Source organism: Otolemur garnettii, unplaced genomic scaffold (genome assembly GCF_000181295.1).
Source record: "Otolemur garnettii isolate 467f Iridium unplaced genomic scaffold, OtoGar3 scaffold00034, whole genome shotgun sequence".
NCBI lineage: Eukaryota > Metazoa > Chordata > Mammalia > Primates > Galagidae > Otolemur > Otolemur garnettii.
In genome coordinates this window covers 6,930,971-6,943,466 of record NW_003852429.1, presented here as the reverse complement: position 1 = coordinate 6,943,466, position 12,496 = coordinate 6,930,971, and the positions used below count along the sequence as shown (strand labels likewise).

Below are 12,496 nucleotides of genomic sequence, written 5' to 3'. Positions count from 1 at the left end.
GGCATGGTGAATATCAGAGCAGCAAGCCATCATGGGTTAAACCAGCAGATGGCATGCAATCACAATGCAAAGCAAGGAAGCATGGGAGAGAAATAAAAAAGGGAAAATAGCTTATTACAAGTACAATTAAAGGAAGTTTTAAAACATAATCAGTGATTCCCAGAAAGGCCAAAGCAGATTACTTTGGTTGATGTATTTATAAACATTTTATTGCTAAGAATAGATCCATTCCAATTCAGAGTCTATAGTGTAGGTAATAATGGTTGTTTCCAAAAAAATGTGAAAGGTAATGTTGAATGAAGCAAGAAAATATAATATTCACTTTTAATCATAAATGCTAAAACATAAAGGCTCCACGTGTAGGCTTAATTTGGGATAGAATATTCTTTGGAATTAATTGTAGTTAAATTGGATCTTTTTTTCAGTTTGGGGCTGCTTATATAAGATGGAACTGCTGTGCACTGTGGTTTATTTGGACCAATAAATGATGGAGCAAAAATCATGGCCTTGATGCAAATTCTAAACAGCATTACTCTGAAGCAGCCAGACAAATTTGTCAATGTTTATTTTTCTCGACTCTAAGTAGAACAAATCCATATGTCCTAAAGACAGACTTTTGTATCAAGGCATTAAAATGTGTGAGGATAACTACATCCTATTAAAATTTAACAGCTAAGGGAATGCTGAGGTACAAAAAAAATCATCACAAATAAATTGACACTTAGAATTTAAAAAGATAATCAAATAAGGCAGCTCAGACACTTGATTTCAAAATACATCCATTTATAATTATTAAAAAATAAATACTTCTGGGAAACTCTGATAACTCTAACACACAGCAAAGAGGAGATAAAGGCACACCACTATGAAACTTTAAAACATTGATGAAATTAGCCTGCCTCTCTGATCAAGTAAGCCCTTGTTATCCCTTGTGCTATACCATATAAACTATAAAGAGAAACAAAGCACAAATCATTAAAAAGCAGACTCGTACTTGTGGTTTTATGTTTTTGTAGAGATTGTTCTAGCACAAGAGGTCACATTAAAACCATCATTTTCTTAAATATACATTTTTTAAGAAAACCTACGTGTTAACTCTAAAGCCAAATAAGCTTTCAGATCTACTATTTCCTAAAGCATTTCTCCAATCTCTGAAATAAAATTCAAGCAAGTGAAGGTATTGTACATCATATAAAAGACAAATAAAAAAGGTTGAAACCTACCAATACTGGTAGCGGGTGTCATGCACAAAACTGACCCTGATGTCATGCAATGGTGGGTGGAAAAAGTGAATAAAGGGAAAGAAACAGGTTAGCGGTTTAGAGTTAACATTCAAAGTGAGATTGAAGCACAACCAGAAATAAGTAGGGTTAGTTAACACAGTCTTTAGGGCCATTCACATTGTCAGTACAGACACAAATATATCTGACTTATTTTAAGCCAATATTATTCCAAGCTCACTCCTTAGACTTCTGTTCACACTTTCTATTCATATATATCAACATGAATCAAATAAGAATGACATGTGATAATGCCATATTGTCCTTCCTTTAAGATGTCAAAGTATTTTACAGACATTATCAGGTTAATCCTCCAAGATAAGAAGTGAATATTTTACAGATGGAAAATCTGAGGCATAGTAACTCCTCCAAGGTCATGCTAGGGTGAGTCAGGTTGAGGCTAGCAATAGAACTCTGCTCCTAAATCCAGGTCAGGTTTTATATTCACAATATTCTGCTGAATTTATTGCATTAAAAGTTTACTTGTTTGACTATAAAACTTTGATGTGAGCAACAACATGAAAATAACAGCCATTAGGAGTTCATATTCTCCAAATCAAAGTCTCGGAGGGCACGGTAAGTGAATTTTAGATTGCTGCTTGAAAGCCCAATATCATAGGGAGACTGAGATTCTCGGATGGAATGACCTGGGTGTGCATATGTATGTGATCTATTTTCTGCTATGAGATCCGCTGTAGTTATGGAGTAGTACCTAGCCATAAAGCCTAAACAATGATTTGTGGCTGAGTTAAGATCTGGCTGGGTAGAGACTTTTGTCATGGTTCTTACATGGTTGGAGGGGGGACTTTGGCAAAACTCCTAGGAAATCTTAAGTAGGTATCTAAGTGGGTCAGTAAGAGGTAGGGAGGAGGAACCTCAGCCGTCCTTAGAAACAGTCACCTTACCTGAGGTGGTTTTATTAATGTGCAGGAATTAAAAAATTCTTACCATGAATATTAATGTATGTTGCAGAGAACTGAAAAATAATTTTATTGAAAGCTTTGAAGAATTATCAGCTACTGGTTCAGTTCTGTGAAAAGCAAGGTGATATATGGATTTAGACAACTGAAGACTGGGTATCCTGAGAGTGCCAGAAAAGTTTTTAATGAAGGGGCGGTGTTTGTGGCTCACTGAGTAGGGCGCTGGCCCCATATATGGAGGGTGGCGGGTTTGAACCTGGCCCTGGCCAAACTGCGACAAAAAATAGGTTGCTGTTGTAGCAGGCACCTGTAGTCTCTAAGTCCCTCGCTTAGGCAAGAAAATCGCCTAAGCCCAAGAGCTAGAGGTTGCTGTGAGCTGTGACGTCACAGCACTCTACCGAGGGCGACAAAGTGAGACTCTTGTCTCTAAAAAAAAAAGTTTTTAATGAACACAGGTGTACCCACATAGGGTTTCGGAATTGCCTTCTGAGATATTAGATGAAGAATCTGATACACGTAGGTCTTTATTTTCTCTGCTGAGCTGTTCACACCAGGCAACTTCTTTCCTGATTGCATTTTGATCAGGCTAACATTACCTAGTCAGGAAAAGTGGCTGTTTTACTGGGCTATTACAGGATTCTTCAATAAACAAGTGCCAGTAAATCCAACTTAAAATGCACCCCCCCACACACACCTTTCATCACACCATATTTTTCTCCAGCCCTATTTCTCTCATCTTCACAATCAAACTTTTGGAAAGTTAACTACACATACATTTTTACTTCCTTGTTCCCATTTATTCTTTAATCTTCTCCACTTTGGCATTTATTTTTACCTCTTCACTCAAACCGCAAATGCCAGTCACCAGAGAACCTATTTCTGTGATCAGTAGGCCTCTTCACCTACCTGCTCTGATTCTCAGCAGCCTTTGCGCTTGCCCACTTTCTACCTAAGAAGCCATTCTCTTCCCTTAGAGTTTTGATCTCTCTCTCCCTTTTCCTTTCTTTCTCTTAACTCCCTTTGATTTGCTTTGTTGGATTCTCTGCCTTCTCTGAACTCTATACTCTCTACATGTGCAAGTTTTCCAGGACTCGTTATGGGTCCTCCTTATTTACTCCGTATTTTTCCTGGTATATCATTCAATTCATGGATTTACATTCTATCCGTGAGACCATGGCTTTCACATTTGTATATCCTGCCTAGACCTCTTCTCTGAACTCCAGATCCTTTCAGCTAACTGCTTACCTGGTCTGTCTACATGGTTGTCTCACAAGTGTCTCAAATTTGATCTTTTTCACAGAATCTGTTTCTCCATCTCAGGAAATACCAATGGATGTCACCATCTCTGTAGAGCTCTAGTCTGAACTGAAAGTTATGCCTGATTCCATCTCCCCTCATGAAATTCTCTGCCCTAATTCACCAGTAGGCCAGAGCAATCCTGCTTCCACAATACTGCTTGTCCACCACTACTGCCAATTTTCAAGTCCTGGTCACCATCTCTCCAGGCTAGGCTCTCTGTGATAACATCCAAACTGATCTACCTGTCTCCATCTTTCTTCTTTCCTTAGTTCATTTTCTGGAGTAAACCTTCCCAAATGCAGGCTGACCACTCCTCTGCTGGAAAAGATTTGGTGACTTCTCCTTGCTTTGAGGATTGAGGTTCCCTGTGGTCCAGGCTCTGACTACCCACCCCAGGCTGTCCTACCCTTCTCTTCTATGGCACCATGGTTCAGACAGGTTATCCTTTCATTTCTTTGAACTGAACACATCACACTTTTGTCCTGTTTTTGAGCTTCCCATGAGCTGTCACCTTGGCCTAGAATAATCTTCATCCCACTCTTTTCATCTTACGTGTCTCAAGGTCTATTGCACTTCTTTAAAAGTTGTTCAGCTGTTCTTTTACCTACTTAACCCATGCCACTGAGTCAATTCTCTGTTTTTAATATCATTGAATTCTTTACTTTTTCATTCACATTTTTAATATCATTGAACTCTGTATATGTTTTCAGGTTGAGCATTCCAAGTCCCAAAGTGCCCTAAAATCTGAATTTTTTTTTGAGTACTGACATGACCCTCTAAGGAAATGCTCAGATTTTCATATTTGGGATGGGCAACTGGTAAGTGTAATGCAAATATTCCAAAGTCCAAAACACTTCTGTTCCCAAGCACTTTTGATAAGGGATAATCGACCTATACACATAAAACATTTAATTATATGTTTTAAGGCTATTTGCTGAAAATCCATCTTTCCTCCTCTCCTGTAAACTCCAGGGAGGCCGAGTTCCTGACTCTCTAGGTCTATGGGGGACATACAAAGAGGTCAATGTATTAAAGGAATATTCTTAGCCATTGGTAAGAAGCATGCTGGGAACAATTTATTACTAAAATTTATTAAAGTACCAAGTTTGTGAATGATTTTATTTTAAAGTCATTCATGGCTGGATTCAAAGTTACCCCTTCAAAAATCCACTTTTATTATTATTATTATTATTATTTGCATTTCAGCATGGAAGGATTTCTTGAATGGCTTTCTTGTGTCATGCATGTGACTGTCATCAGAATTGCAATAATCAATGACTCCTACGGCCACACTGGGCCAGGATGAGTCATGCCACTTTGGTTTCAGCCCTGGATGTGGCTGAAATGCTCAACCAAGTTAATTCAATGAGCCTCTCTCTCCTACTCGGCCAAATGACAATGTGAATATTGGAAACACATAACCGTGTGTTTGGCTGTGCATGGCTTTCATACTCAATGCCAGATTCTGCATCTCTGCCTTTTCACTCCACCACTCACCTCCACTCTTCACACAGACCCTGCAAGGAGCTTACACTCTGTTGTAAAGGTACTTCCTGTTCTTCAGATACATTCCTTCCATCCCTGGACTGGGCTGCTCTTTCCCACTGGTAAAATCTTGCTTCTCTTTCAAAGTCCTAAGCCAATATCTCCTACTTGGGAAAGTCTTTTTCTGTCTGTATCCTTCAGAGCCACCACCCACTGCACATGCTGAAGGTAGAATGCACCGCCTCCCTCTCCCTCATTCGCCAGTAGCTTTGCCCAGACCCACAGCTTGTCCCTCAAGCTTAAAATGAGATGTGGTTTTCACCTCGTTTTGAACTCTTATGTATTCCCATTACTGGCTCTGGATCCCAGAACATACCATCTATTCAAGAAATGCTTGCTAAATCGAATGGAAGAAATACATTTTACTGTGGTTATGCAGACACAGTTTCCACCAAACACTGAGAAATCTTTCTCCACACTGTATGATAACCTTATGTAACGTTTATGGTTTTTCATCATTAGGCAATATTTGGGCCAGTACTTTCCCCTGTTCTACTTATTCTGCAATTCCTTTATAGCAAAATAAATCATGGGCGGTTTCTGGGGGTTGTTTCTGTCCTGACCAGCTAATTCTATGAACACAGCCTTCTCCAATGTTTTCTGCTTCAGTTGCACAAATAGTTCAGCTCTCGTATCTGTGAGCAAAGATTATCTGGATAATTCAATTAATTAAACATTCCACTTTTTCAGTGTAGACACAGCCTCAGTTTTTCCATCTGTAAAATGCAAATAACTGCCTAACACTAACAGAATAGCAACATCTTGAAGAATAATGAGATAATGTCTATAAGAGCACTTACAGTAACTCAGAATAAACCTGTCAGAGAAATGCCAAGAATTATTCTGCTATTTTTGAAAGCGTGTGTGGTTTTGCCATGTTCCTAACATAGCAAAGAAAAAGTATAACTACTTGGTTAAAATAATCTCTATGAAAAAAGTTTAAAAAAAAAAAAAGGAGAAAAATCTCACCCACTGCAAATGTGCTAGGGCATCAACTAGGGTGATAATTATCTTTGCATGGTTTTGGAGAAGACTCCCATAATTTGCATAAAATTTTATATTAATATCTTTGCAGAGTGGAGGCAGAATTCCTAAAATTCAAATTCCCGTGTGTCAATGGTAGAATGTTAGCAGCCTATCCAAGCATTACTTCGAATGACCTTTCAATAAAGGGCAAGTTCCAAGTGAACATAAAATACTTTTCATTTTATGTTTATGATAATTGTTTACATCAAACATTTATAGATAAATAAAAACTTGTTTAAAAAATAATAGGCCCACTGTTTACCAAGTAGCATGAATTATATTTGAACACCATCACTTGATTTGCAGAAAAAAACGATGATGATTAACAAGGAATGATCGTTATCATCATCATTTGTAAAATAAAGTCAAAATCTGGTTTACAAGAAACAAAGTTTGAAGTAAGAAAAAAACTTGAGCTAAAATTAAACACTAAAATTTCCATTATGGATTTAAGTGGGAGAAAGATTATGCTCATTTCCTTTTAATAAAATTATTTTCTCTTTCCTCATTTAAGAGAAACATGAAAATTTCTTAGAAGTTAAAATACCACTTCAGAGTACGGGATCCACATGTTTGTCCACTATGGTATTTTTATCATGTAACAGATGGAAACACTTCTAATTCACCAAATTAAGTGGGCTAGGACCCACTTTTCTGCTTCCAAGGCCCACTATATTGCGGGCTGCCAGACACAATTAAGCTGTTTCTAAGGAATCCACCAGAGGGCGGAAGTACACAGCCACACAGCCAATGCAGCCAATAGGTTCTTCATATACTACGTCTTATCAACAAAAATCAGGTCATTGCATAAGGGATGTTATTCATTCTTGCTTTGGAAATATTTAAATGGTTTCAAGGTGAAATATTTAAAGTGAGGATTCTTTCATTGATTCCACAAGTCAGCCGTTCTTGGACTGGAGTGCTAACTCTGTGTTAGGGGGCTTCAGACTCTTTTACTAGGGTTAGTCCTTGGTTCCATAGGTAATCCCAGGAGAGGGAATAGTTTTATCATCCATTCTTCACAAAAAATACTTGTCCTTTCATGTTTTTCCCTTCAGCTTATTCTTCTTTAATTTTTTTCTCTCAAAATTAAGAGAGAAAAATCTTGGTCTATAATGCAACCCTCATAGGAACCACACAGGACCTCAAGGTAAGTTTACCTTGTAGTAATTATTTCACAAGTGATATTTCAAATGATGGCATATACAACTACCGCTGTGCTTTAGCAGCACTGGAATGTCACAGTTAAGGCTGTGATAGGGCAAGAATGAAGCCCTAGTAAGTACCGAATTAGAGATTCCCTTTCTAGGTCTATGAGTTTGTTTATTTTAAGATAGATGTAAAAGTAAAATAAGAAAACTAAACACTAAAAACCATTTTGTTTATGTAATTTATATTTTTACTATTAGAAATACTGTCCACAGGTTACTAGTTCATTTCAAAGTATAGATTTTATACAAAGAATATCACAGAAATATTTATTCAGCTCCCTCAGATATTAACTCTTGCTATGCTATGGGATTTAAGGAAATGGATAATCAACTAGAAAAGTCCAAACATGGAGACTAGGACCAACAATCTCTTTTGGTTAAAACTGCTATTCCTCTACATATTTACCTTCAACTTACTGTCATGGGATGAAGAAATTTACTTGGAAATGAAAAACTCAATGGATGGTCTTCCCACCAAGGGCTGAGTCATCTATTGCTTCTAACAGATTAAAAGCTGAAAACCACAGTCAACTTAGGGGAACCATGCTTGTGTGTATGTGTTGTGTGTGTGTTTGTGGTCGGGGTATAGGCAAAAAGTGGAGAGGGCTAATATGCATTATGCTTTTGTTTCTTTATCTGACATTCTTTGCCACTTTTTAAAAAATTGACTTTTATCTTTTTTTTTTAATAGAACTCTGTGGAATCAACAGGTAGAGATGGGCTGGACAGTGTAATGTTATGTCAGTTGAATTGGTTACGGGAAGAGTAGGTTCTAATCTTTTGTCCTGAGTTCTGCCACCTTGGAAAGTCACTTCTCGTCTAGGGGGCCTCAGTTTTCTCATCTGTAAAACAATCAACTGGGTAAAGAGATCACTAGGAATCCTTTAAACTCCCAGATTCTGTGATTAATACAATTGATTTCTTAGTGGAATAATAGAGTTAATGCAGCATAGCACCTAATATTATCAAGCATGGGCTTAGAAACCAAGGATAAGAGCTCTATATATTTGTGAACTTGGTGAAAGTTGAGAAGGATGAAGAAAGAGAGAATGGATATAAAAATATGAGTAGAGGATTGCTTTAATTTGAATAGCCTTTTTTTTTTTTAATTTTTAGTGCTCTGCATAGAAATAGAAAAAAATGGTTAGTATTTACAGGAATTGCTATTTTTAGGTCATTCAGAGTTAACTACAAATTTCAATTGTCACACATAAAAGGTCTTATTTACATAAACAATTTTACAGGGCTTGTGTAAATACAAGAAATCCAAAGCCCTAACTGCTCTCTGCTTCTCATGGTTTAAATCTGTCTCTTAACTCTATCAAATATTTGGCTTTAGAATCCTAATAGTCTTTAGCTATCATTCCAAGCAAAGTAAATATGTCTAGATAGCTAGGACAACAATGGATTTCAAGCTGTACTGTACCTTTAAAAGCAAACTAGATGCCACCAACAGCTTAAAGAAATGAGAAGAAAGCACATGACCGGAAGGGCACGAGGGCACAGGACGTGGAACGGTCAGGGCACTTACCTGTCGGGATGAACGCGGCATGTTGCTGCAACTGTGCGCTGGTGAGGGCCTGCTGGTAATGCAAGACGCTGGGGTTAAAAACCGCACTGGTCCCGTTGCTTTTTTCAAGTGCTTGTCTCTTTGGTAAAGGATGAAGTGCACCAGGGGGAAAGGCCTAGAAATGAAGAAGTTGATAAGATATGTCTAACTTAAAGCAAACACACCTTCCGTGTCCACAGAGATCATCAATCGCAACATTCTTTTAAAAAGAAATGACAGCTAAGGAGATGCCTCTGCCATGCACCTTAATTTAAACAGCGGCAATGTTGAATGAGTGAGAATTTGTTATTGAGAGCGAAAGCATGATTTCTGTAACCCAAAACAGTAGCATCTCAACTAAGGAAAAGAAAAACTATCAAGCAACAACAACGAAAAAATGGCTTCAGCTTTTAAAATGAGTTAAACTATTCTAAAGGGGGAAAGAAGCATTTGTGTTATTAACACCTATTCTTTGCTTTAAACTAAATGGCAAGTGGTTTGAATTTTAATAGGTTAAATAAGAATTATAAGGAACATTTTTCTGAGTCAAATAATTTAAATTTGCTTCACTCTTTTGGAAAAGGTATTAAAATTTGTTAGGATTAATTTATTTCACAGATTACATATGAAAATGAGATGGCTAAACACCTTATTGGATTTTTTTTCCGTAAATTAATAATAATGATTGTTTGCAACCAATATTTTACAAGTAATACAAATCTCAGATGGTTCTCTGAAAAGCTACATGCAAAGCGAAAGGTGAAAGGTCAAAGTACCAGGTCTACAGTTGCTTCGAGAGGTCGCTTCATTGCTTTGGCAGTCGACTGAGTCTTTTAATAACAGGCAGCGAGCACATGATGGCAGTGGGCCAATGGGATTCAAGCGAATTAACATACAGGTAAACAGCAAGCAGAGGTGCATCATGGGAACGGCATTGCATTGTGGATAGGTGAGAAGGAAAAAAATATTCTGAATGCAATATACAACGTACAAAACACTAGGCATGCACAACAACAAAAATGTTCTCTAAAGAAATGAATATTACACCTTAAATTAGTATCGAAGCAAAAATGCATCTACTATACCTTAGTTAAAAGCATATAAGAGAGTAAAATATAGATGTTTGAAATTCAGGAAAGTTAATTAAAACAGCAGCTTGCATACACACCATAAGCATTTTTTATATTGCTTCAGAAAAAATGCAAAACTTTTAAGGGACATAGGATTGGAGAACTTCTGATAAGTTAGTTTTCAAATATATAACAACGAATGCCTTGAGTGAGTATAAGGTCCGAGTTAAAATTTTTCATGAAGGTAATTTTTAATTCAGATCTAGCCTAACAAAATGAAGTGGTGAACTGAGACAAAAAATTCAGGCAAAAAAATATTCAAACACAAGATTATTTAGGCAAAACCGTTTGGGTTTGGATCTTTATTTTTTGTCTGAATCGTATGGATAATTGTCTCAATTCTTTCCTTCACTCTGCTAGTGTGCATCTTGCAACATGGACTAAGGTTCCAAATTTACTGTCTTGAATTTCAGTCGTGAGTTTCCAGAATTTCCCACTTTTATTCCATCATCTTGTTTCTAATGACTAACTTATCATCCATTCTGTTTTCTACTACATTTGAAATTATAATTTAATTTATCTCAAACAACTTACCTGATTACACTAAGAAAATACCCTTTGAAAAGAGACTTTATTGTCCTCAGTAATTTCTATTTAGCAATTCTACTTGTGCTTTTAGCTATGATCGGTGACCAACCCCATTAACGAGAAGTGGGACTCTTGGCTAGAACAAGTACAACAGCTAAAAATAGCAAACAGCTAAAAACAGCAAAGAACTGCTTGAAAGATTAGAAGTCATATAATATCTTTAACTTATAACCATACTCTTTGGAAGATAGTTTCACTTAAACCACTGAAATAATAACAAATATGGATTGATTTAAACCACAATGAAAAATTTTCCTATTCTTTGTTAATTGTAAAAAAAAAAAATTAAAAATTCTATGATGGAATTCTGTGAAAATAAAGAAATTGAAAGGAATAGCTCCAATGCAAATAAAAAATGAAATACCTCTTTCCTATGCTTAGCACAATAGGTAAATCCCTAAGGTTTGTATAATCAATGCAAATATTGTATTCTAAAGGTCTGAGATAGAAGTTTGTCATTTGAAATAAAATGGGAGAGTACTAAACCCTTACAATGGGAGACAATTTGTGACATTTTCCCTGGAAAATACAGGATGTTCATTAGTATTTGATGATTCAGAGTAAAAAGTATGAAGTTGATAGGAGATAGAGAGCCAGGGAGGGGGAAAAGAAAGACTGGAAATAAAATGGAAAGGAGTAAAGGTGGAGAAAGATTTAGGAAGCCCAATGGAGAATAAATGTTGGGAAGGCAGTTTTGACAGAGGACATTAAACAATATAAAATCAATGTTGTGAAAGTCAGATTATAAACTTTAATAAAAACAAGGAGTTCGAAGGAAAGCTGTTGTGTACTAGATGATCTGTTGTGCAAGTCTGACATCGTGCACTTTCCATGATGTCATTTTTGTTTAAAATCTTTCATCCCTGCACAGTCTTACATTGTTAAGTAATGCAGGGTTTGTGCGTGTGTGTTGGGGGGGGGGTTGTTTTGCTTTGTTTTTTACCTTACACTAACCTGTATTAGCTAAAGAAGGCTGCATAGCCTATTCTCCCATTAGCTGGGTGGTTAAACTCAAATTTACTTTGGCCTCAACTTTCTGGCTCAATTTTTCCCTTCACATTTTTAGTTCTTTAGATTGAGAGAATAAATCCACTAGTGGGTTGATCTTTCCCAACATGCTAAGTGAGAGGGTGATTATTTCTCCAAAGGCTGGGATTTATAAACAAAATTTTAATTTAACAAAGCATCACTTAATGAAGTGTCCAAGTAGAATAAGAAATAGTAAATATTACTTCTTAGGCGAATTACTTACTGGAAGGCGAATTTTCTGCCATTTCCTGCCTTAGTTTGATGAAACTTGATTTCCATAAAATTTAGAATAATCAAAGATTAAAGAATTGAGAACTCTAAAATCAGCAGGATAGTGACAACATACTCTTCCTATCACTCTTTAGTGGGGGTTTTCTTTATTACATGCAAAGATTTTCTTTTCAAATAAACACAGAGGTCTTGGAGGGCAGGACATACACGTTACATCTTATACACACTGTGAAACATGTAGATTAATTTTTTTAAATCTGTGTTGATGAATAATCATAATACAGCTTTTTATCAATAGATGATACTGGGGAATATGTCCACCTATGCTGAAAGATCTTCAGGGTTAGTACTGTGGACCTTGCAGGTCCCCAAACCCAGTGGGCTCTAGAAGCCTCCTTGGGCACTATGGCAGAGAAAAAGGTTCACTTTAATTGTGCTCTCAGTATGCGCCAGGCCCTAGAAATCCACTCTTGCTAGCCTCACCAACACCTCTGATCTGCTGCCCCTTGGGCCCGTCCAGCTTCGTGTACTGGCTGATGAGTGGGAGGAGACCCTATGTGCTGCCAAGTATGTTTTCTTTTCTGAATTGAGAAACAATCCAACTATGGGTTATGGCAATCAAACCAAGGGCCCACTCCAGGCACTGTACGCAAAGACCAAATCTGAGAGGTTGGACAATGGGGACAGC

At 37.0% G+C, this 12,496-nt stretch overlaps 1 protein-coding gene across 5 annotated transcripts in view; it reads right to left on the bottom strand.

Moving 5' to 3' along the window:
• Positions 1 to 12,496, bottom strand: part of MBNL2 (muscleblind like splicing regulator 2) — a 160,761-nt gene that overhangs the window by 25,421 nt on the left and 122,844 nt on the right. For 3 of the 5 annotated variants that reach the window (XM_012805038.2, XM_023513117.1, XM_023513118.1), the window contains exons 6-7: positions 9,607 to 9,660; positions 8,813 to 8,966 (exon numbers count right to left, since the gene is read on the bottom strand). In XM_012805038.2, coding sequence (XP_012660492.1) covers positions 8,813 to 8,966; positions 9,607 to 9,660 — 208 coding nt within the window. The remainder of the gene's footprint in view (positions 1 to 8,812; positions 8,967 to 9,606; positions 9,661 to 12,496) is intronic. The other 2 variants (XM_023513119.1, XM_003789582.3) reach the window with 1 other exon arrangement.